The sequence below is a fragment of the Cyprinodon variegatus genome, unplaced genomic scaffold (genome assembly GCF_000732505.1).
Source record: "Cyprinodon variegatus isolate N-32 unplaced genomic scaffold, C_variegatus-1.0 Scaffold232, whole genome shotgun sequence".
Classification (NCBI taxonomy): domain Eukaryota; kingdom Metazoa; phylum Chordata; class Actinopteri; order Cyprinodontiformes; family Cyprinodontidae; genus Cyprinodon; species Cyprinodon variegatus.
In genome coordinates this window covers 975,493-983,667 of record NW_015150685.1, presented here as the reverse complement: position 1 = coordinate 983,667, position 8,175 = coordinate 975,493, and the positions used below count along the sequence as shown (strand labels likewise).

General features: G+C 45.9%; 1 protein-coding gene across 1 annotated transcript in view; it reads right to left on the bottom strand.

The window, feature by feature from the left end:
• The window catches only part of hells (helicase, lymphoid-specific), a 24,464-nt gene that overhangs the window by 9,047 nt on the left and 7,242 nt on the right, over window positions 1–8,175 (bottom strand). The window contains exons 9-17 of the mRNA XM_015381346.1: window positions 6,277–6,507; window positions 4,955–5,137; window positions 4,739–4,882; window positions 4,473–4,669; window positions 4,300–4,393; window positions 4,062–4,223; window positions 3,836–3,978; window positions 3,223–3,367; window positions 3,066–3,149 (exon numbers count right to left, since the gene is read on the bottom strand). Of these exons, the coding sequence (XP_015236832.1) occupies window positions 3,066–3,149; window positions 3,223–3,367; window positions 3,836–3,978; window positions 4,062–4,223; window positions 4,300–4,393; window positions 4,473–4,669; window positions 4,739–4,882; window positions 4,955–5,137; window positions 6,277–6,507 (1,383 nt within the window). The remainder of the gene's footprint in view (window positions 1–3,065; window positions 3,150–3,222; window positions 3,368–3,835; window positions 3,979–4,061; window positions 4,224–4,299; window positions 4,394–4,472; window positions 4,670–4,738; window positions 4,883–4,954; window positions 5,138–6,276; window positions 6,508–8,175) is intronic.

The following is an 8,175-nucleotide window of genomic DNA, read 5'->3' as shown; positions in this document are numbered from 1 at the left end:
CAGACGGGCTAACGATAGCCCTGGCTGCCGCAGACGGGCTAACGATAGCCCTGGCTGCCGCAGACGGGCTAACGATAGCCCTGGCTGCCGCAGACGGGCTAACGTTAGCCCTGGCTGCCATTAGCCTCGGAGCTCCGCTGGCTGCCGCTGTCCTCCCAACTTCAGCAAAGCTGCTTCAGCCGCGCGTCAGAACTAAGCTGGTACAAGCAGCAAAAATGAAGCAGCATACGCGATTTTGCTGCACCTGCTGCGTCCGGTGTGTACTCAGCATGAGAATCTTCCCCAGAATACGGTACTAACATTACTTATTTCGATCCTTAAATTACTAAAGAATGCTAAAGTATGACTTTTCTGCGATAATTTGATGCTTTTAACATTTTCTCTGTTAAACTGCTTCTCTCACGTCATCATGGGACATGTTTAGAGCAGTCTAGCTAAATATGATTAACCTTGATTATCTGGATTTTAGATGTATCTTTCTTTAGATTACGCACTATATACCATAGGGTTAAAACAAAATGAAAAAACATAAAATTCAATTATGTTTAGATCCAAAGCCGAAACAGTTAGCTCCCAGAAGTAGCATAGGATCCCACTTCTGGTACAGATCAGGCACAGACTGATAAAACAATGATTTTAAGGTATTTTTTTCTCAGGAAATACATTATTAACCTTTAACACATCAGAGTTCCGCGTGCTTACTGCTTTTAAGGAGGGAAAATAAACATAATTTAGGTCTTTTTTTACAAATTAAAATCGAGGGTGACCTGGATTTATAACTGGTTGCACAGATTGGCCTTTTGGTTAGAGCTGGTTTACTGCCAAAATGTGGAACATGCAGTAATATGAATAATGAGAGAGATTTATAGGAGGTGTATACACATTCGATTGTTTGAAAATGTTTTCATATTTTGACACATCCATAGTGGTGGCGTCGCACACAAAACTCTGATGAGGAGGCGAGCTGAATCAGGAAAGGACGTCTAGAATAGGTTTTTATTTTTCCTTTTAAAAGAAAAGTCCGGTCATATTCAAAATTCAAACTTCTGAAAGTACTTTAAATATGAAATTATATACTATTTAATAATGTGTTTAATATAGTGTTTTTAAAGTTTTAGGGAAACAGCTGTTTCAACCGTTGTGACGTCATGGTGCGGTATCGGCTGTTGATCAAGTCCCAGTGCTGTATTTAGATTTATCTAAAGGTTTTTATCTGTTACTGTGTAAATGTGTTTGGCTGTAATTTAAGGTCAGATTCTGATATATCTGCAGTGTGAGGACTATAAATCTGATAGAATTTTTATTTTTTTATTGGTGTTTTGCAAAATATGCTTAAGTATCTTTTGTTGTTGAATATTAAGAGATATATTTTGTACATACATTGTTTAGATTTACTTATATCTTTCTACCCCTTTTATAGAATAGAAAATCCCTTTATTGTCCCACAATGCGCAAATTTACAGCAGCAGAAAGATTATTGAAATGGTCACACAAATGTGGAGCTTAGAAAAATGTCTAAGAATAACATAATAGGGAAGAGTTAAAAAATGAACAATAAAATATTTTAAAGTTTAACAATATAAAACTGGAGAATAAATAACCAATATACAGCTATGGCCATTTTTACAGTAATGGACATTTGAAAATAGAAGCAACATCAGAGATGTCTAAAATGACAAAAGTAAATGTAATGATAGAAACCTTAGTCAGTAAAATTACATCCTGCTATTTGTTCCTGCTCCCAATGGTTGTCACCTTTATTCCACTCAGTATTCTTGTGAGTGTACTCTTTGTTCACTTTATTATAAGAAAGTTTTGAAAACTCTTGTTTTCATTCTTTTCCTGCTTTGTGTGTCAACAGTCACGGTTGCTAAGCAACAGAGCATACGGCGGTAAAACCCGCAAAAGCATAGACCTGTTTGAATTCATAGCCAAAACACTTCCGGTCTCCTTATTTTCACGGACTCGAAGGATCCAGTCTAGGTAGACCGTGTCTTTGGAGGAGAAAGCAGAAAGCAACTGTAAAAAAGCATGCGATGTGAGCAGTGGATAACTTGTTGAGATCATGGAGTTGGACTATTGTTATTGTTTGTGCAAAAAAAGACATGCGAGTAGCCGGTGTACTACACCACTGTACACAACTTTTCCGAAGTTCAAATCAACTGACGCCCAGTTGCATGGCAGTGAGTCCGAAATTGCTTGCCTCCATCACCTGGTGTTCCATTAGGGCTAACAAGGGCAAGACAATTACTGCAATAGGGTTTTTACAGAGCCCCATCCTTTTGACTACCAGTGGAGCTAGTTGATAGATCAGACTTTTGCCATAGCCTGTAAAACGACTACTACGTTCTTCTTAAAAATGAATGAGTGTAGAGCCTCTTCCTGTTCACGTTTCAATGCAAACCCCAAGTCTAAGTCACCCCCCTAAAACCCACCCGCTTTGCATCCAAAAATTCAAAACACATCTCTGCGTTGTGATTGGGCCTCCAGTTCTAGGGCCTGGGGCATTGATTGAGGCTAAGCCAACCTCTCTTATTTTAGCCACTGGGGGGTGGGACTAGTTTACTAGGCTATTGCACGTGGGTCAGTTTAACTACAGCTCTGGTGAATTTCAATGGTGAAGTCCTCTGGAAATCTTCAATAATTGTTGTTGATTGCAGATGTGTCTATTAGTACCTATTGATTTCGGTGTAAAGCGGGGAGAATGGCGCTAGGCTTAACGCACCGTGACGTCACTGCTGGAAGATGGCAGGAGGGAGGTGTTACTGTATTTGGGCAAAAATGGCCGCTTGCAGACTCTGTGATCACAGTTTTTTACTGATTAATGGTAAATTCATTAAATCACCACAAACTTATTAGTTTTATGTATAAATAATAATCCAATGATTATTCTTTGCTAACTGGACTTTCCCTTTTAAAATGAAAAACTGATAACAGGTCGAATTTTACTTTTATTCCATTTCTTTAAGATTTCTCACTTGAAAACCAACATGTGGGCTAAGGGCCCAGCTCAGGGATCCAGACGGACTGGTTCTTACCGGCCAGAACAATAATGGCGGCCTTACCTTGTGTCCTCGCTCCTTAAGGGCAGGCAGCAGCCGGTCCAGGATGAGGAGCTTCCCTGAGGTCTGAACCAGCTGTTCATCGATCTGCAGGAAGAAGAGACTTGTCAGCGGACGGTTCTCCACCTCGTCGGGTAGAACGGTGCCACACTGAGCTTACCTTGAACTGCTGCAGAGCGTCCAGCGGGTACTCCACCAGGTACGGGTGATTGCAGCATCTCTTCAGCAGCATCAGGATGTTTGTCAGCTTCAGGTTGATCTCAGCGTTCGCTGGGGCCTGGACGTCCAGCACCGGGGGGAGGGGGCTGAGTGGAAAAGGAGAGTGTCAGACTCGGAACCAGAGGGGTCTAGTTCTTTCACCTCAGAAACCGTGAAAAAAAAAAAAAAAAAACATCTAGGGGAGGACTTTCTTTGCTTCTATAAATGATACTAAAGGGGAGGAACCTGGTCGGTCGGGCTGTTATCTGGGTTTAAGCCGACCTTCGAGGTACTCCAATCACAACCTTCTGGGCTCTTAGAGCAGGCGGAACAAGAATGTTTTCCAGAGGAGTGGAGCAGAAAACATCTAGGTTTCTCCTCAGCTCCAGGATGCAGCAGTGAACATGAACAAACCCTTCCAGCCACCGGTACGCAGTCCTGATCACTGCTGCACATCCAGCAATCTGGGTTCTGTTCCAAAATTTAACCCGACCAGAAGGAGAGCGCCTCCTCAGGAGGGAGTCTGGATTGACACCAGAACCGCCCTCTGGTGCCGGGTGTAGGATGCTACTGACCTGACCTCGGCCTCCCGGCGGACTCTCTCCAGGTACCCCTCCAGCGCCGCCGCCGTATCGCTCTCCGTCTCTCTGTAGTCCACCAACCTCCGGGTGCGGCGCTTCGGTCTGCCGCCTGATGTCACCGCCACAGGAGCCTCCTTCTGATAGGGAGCACAGGCACCTGCTGATCACCAGTTCTGAGGCGTACAGTCGGAGGTTCTGCCAGACCGTGGTAACCCCTCACCTTCTCCTGGCCAAGCAGCTTGGAGATGGTGTTGTTGACCACAGCGCTGTAAAGGCTCTCCTGCTTGGTGGTCAGGGGGGCGTAGACAATGATCTCTTTCTTCGGGGGAACCTCCAGTGTCACATCAGACTTCAGTCTCCTGAGCAGGAACGGCGTCAGAATCTGAAGGACAGACGCACAGTGGACATGAAGCTCGGAGCCAGGAGATTGTCTCCAAGTGGAGCTGCTGAGGACTGACCTGGTGCAGCATGCTCAGGATGTTCTGCTCGCGCTCCGCCACCAGCACGTCATCAACGTCACCGAGGGAGCTGATGTCGAACCAGGACTCGAAGCTGAAAGTGAACAGAGAAACGGTATGTTCACATAGAGCCAGACTCTCCAGCCACACCGGGACTACAGCAGCATCTTCACCTCTTCAGGTCATCAAAGACCTCTGGGAGCAGGAAGTTGAGGAGGGACCAGAGCTCGGCCAGGTTGTTCTGCAGCGGCGTGCCCGTCAGCAGCAGCTTGTTGTCCGTGGGAAGTCTCTTCAGCTCCCGCACTAACCGACAGTTTAGGTTTTTGATCCTGTGGCCCTCGTCCACAATCAGGTACTTCCAGTTGCATTTCTAGAGGCAGAACCAGCGGTTAGGAGGTCAGAACCAGGATGGAAGGAGGTCCAAACATCAAACTCTCACCTGTAGAAAGGTTCTGTCAATCATGGAGATCTCAAAGGATGTGATGACTACAGGGAACATGTTGAGGGGCCCCTGAGACGTGCGGATCTGCTTCAGCAGCTTGGCCCTCTCTGGGGGGGTGCCGTGATAAAGCATCACAGAGACCTGGGCGAAGAAGGACAAAGAGGTCAGAGGTCACAAAGGTTCCAGAAGGGCTCTCCTCCTGCGCCACCTTACCTCTGGCGTGAAACGCTTGAACTCGCTGATCCAGTTTGGCACCGTGGACAGAGGGGCCACCACCAGGAAGGGGCCCATCACCTTCTTCTCCAGCATCATGGCGATGTGGGCGATGCACTGGATGGTCTTCCCCAGCCCCATCTCGTCAGCCAGTATCCCGTTGATGCCGTTCTCCCACAGCATCTGCAGCACAGCAGCACCAGTGCAATTAGTCCAATCTCCCAAATCACAGTTCAGGAGCAACATAGAGCTCCTTAATAAATCGGATGACCTGCTTGGTTCTGCCCTTTGCAGTAGAAGGGGATCGTTGGATCCGATCAGATCCAAACCTGTAAACCTCATTAGTTGCACCAAATGCTGCCTGTCTTGTTTGCTCGCATCTATTAGATTAAAATGGAGATCCCCTTTGCTTCAGCCTAATTCATGTTAAAAAACATCAGGTCCAGACTTCATGGGTCCATTTCTCGTAGGGTTGTGAAATTGTTTTTGTAATATAATCACAATTTAGAAAAATGCCGTTTTCAAATCACAGATTTGAAATATGGTCATTTACCATTTAGGTAAGGGTGTAACTTAGAGTGGAAATTATTGGTGGAGACATGTCCCCACCAGTCCTACAGAAAGTTACGTCTTTACCTTTAGGCAAATGGCCTCTACTTATACAGCCCTTTCTCCAAATCAGAGGCACTGACCAAAGCGCTTTACACTACATTCACCCATTCACACAATGATGGTGGTGAGCTACACTGTGGCCACAGCTGCCTTGGACCATCAACCCTTCGATTTCAGGGCAAACTACATCCAACGCCACTGTCGCCCCACAGGTGATGGTGGTAATAGACAGTTGCAGATGCAACAGTAAAGTCCTGAAGCTCTGGATTCTGGACAAGCAGGCTTTCAAGGTCATGGAAAACCTGAAACCCTGGAGTAAAACACCTACATGGTCGAGCTTAGTGCAAAGGGAAATCTCAAAAAAAAAAAAGAACATTTTTTTGCAATATTGGTTGAAAATTATCACAATTTTGATTTTTGACAAAATGGTTTTGCCCTAGTTTCTCATGCTGTCATGGTTACGCCCCGAGGCGAGAGACCGGGGTCTGCTGCTGAGGCTATAAAGCTGACCACTTCCAGCCCTTGTTCTTTAAGGTCTTACAAGGAACGCTGGCAAAACAGAAAGTGATGGAACATATTTTTACAAAATAAAAGCAGATGAAACTAAAACTGAGGAGTTCTAGATGGAGCAAGTTGACAGAACTTTTTTTTTTTAATCTTAAATGCAAAATGTTCAGAACCAGGACAGAAACAGACCAGCCGCCGCTCACCCTCAGCCACTCGACGCCTTCGATCTGGTACGGCCTCATGACTCCGCCAGTGAACAGCAGCGGCTGTTGGACCGGCACCGGCTGCCCGTTAACCTTCCTGTGGGGGTGCAGCAGGTGTGTGGCATTCTCTCGGACCTTCTCCGACAGCCGGTTCTTGATGTCCTCGTTGGAGTCGCTCATCTTCTCGATGTCCTCGGCGTCCAGTTTCTTCTGGGCCGATGGTAATCCATCCTGGAAGGCAAACAGAGAATGGAAGCGACGGATTGATCCCAGGATAATCAAAGCTGATTTTCTTTGGACTTTGCCATGCGGACAGGGTAGACGTAGCAACGGACTGCTCCAGAACATTTCAACCTTTTAACTAAATTCACCCCACGGAAAGATAATTTTATGTCACCCATTGATACCAAAACATCTCAAACAGTGCTTTTGTTTACTTATTCACTAGTAATGGCCAGCAAAAGCGCGAAAGGAGGGAGGAAAGAGGATGCTAGCTTAACGCTGGAGGCTATCACCGCACTGCTTCAGCAGCATGGGGAGGATCTGAAATCAGAGTTTAAATCTTCTGCTAACATGCTTAGCTCCAAGCTAGACCAGATGCGGCAGACCCTGGAGGAACAAGCAGAGCGAATCTCCTCCTTAGAACTCGCTACAGAGGATCTGAGCCAGCGAGTGGCTAACCTCGAAGACTCGTGTGGTGCTCTCCGTGAAGACAACACCAAGTTAAAAGACAAAGTCACTGACCTGGAGAGCCGCAGTAGACGACAGAACATCCGCATCCTCTGTCTCCCCAAAGACAATGAAAGTGGGCACACTACTCATTTCTTTTCCAACCTTCTCTGCAAACTACTCAGGAAAGAGGCGCTCTGGACCCCACGGGAGCTCGATAGAGCGCACCGTTCCCTGGCAGGACGTCCAACTCGCCTGGTTATATTCGCCTGCATCGATACCAGACCAAGGACCTCATTATCCGGGAAGCCAGGAGGAGAGGAACGCTCGACTACAAAGGTGCGTCTGTTCGTATTGTGGAAGGCTACAGCCCAGACGTCCTGGCCCGACGCAATGGCGGAACTCTACAGGCGGAGGTTGAAGCCGGCTCTTCTCTTCCCGGCCCATCTTCGTATTAGGCAATCCAGCTGTGCCAAAAAGTTCCTAGTTTCGGTGGAGGAGGCTCAGCAGTTCATTAAGAGGCTCCCGAAACCACCAGAAGACCAATAAAGGAGCAGCGCTGTACTGAGAGCTTACTACATAAAAACAGGCGGGCTGGTTTTCTTCAGGGTGCAGTAGGTACTCTAAATACATCCTGTCAACATATTTTCTTACCAATTGACCTATTCTGTCCACCCTTTTTGTTGGTATTGGACTTTATGAATGGAGGAGCAGCTCTACTAACACCCGTTTATTCTGTCTCAATAGTGTCGGGAGCCTCCTTTTATCTCCTGTGGTAGCTTTATTTTTTCTATTTTTAGCTACATTACTATTTTCCCTTGGTGTGCTTGGTGGCCAGTAAAGTACAAGATAAATATTCACATTAAGGTAGGGGGTTTATCTATTCCATGCCCACTAGGAGCAGTGGTTGGTTTGTTATTGACAGCTCGTTTTTCTTTTTTTCCTACTAATTTGAGGTTGTAGATTACTGGAAGATTCGATTTTTGAGAATGTTAATTTTTGAAGAGCTTGCTGCCATGTTGTTTTTTTGCGAATGGAAACATTGTCCCTCTCTGCCAGAGCATAAACGTTTGGAAACCATCCTATTATTGAACCCAACTTCTAAAGGGCTGGTTTCATGGCTTTATAATAAAATGTGTACTATGAAAGAAACCTCCACACTTAAACTTAAAGCCTCATGGGAAGAGGACTTGAATATGACCATACCGGATCAGACATAGGACTCATATA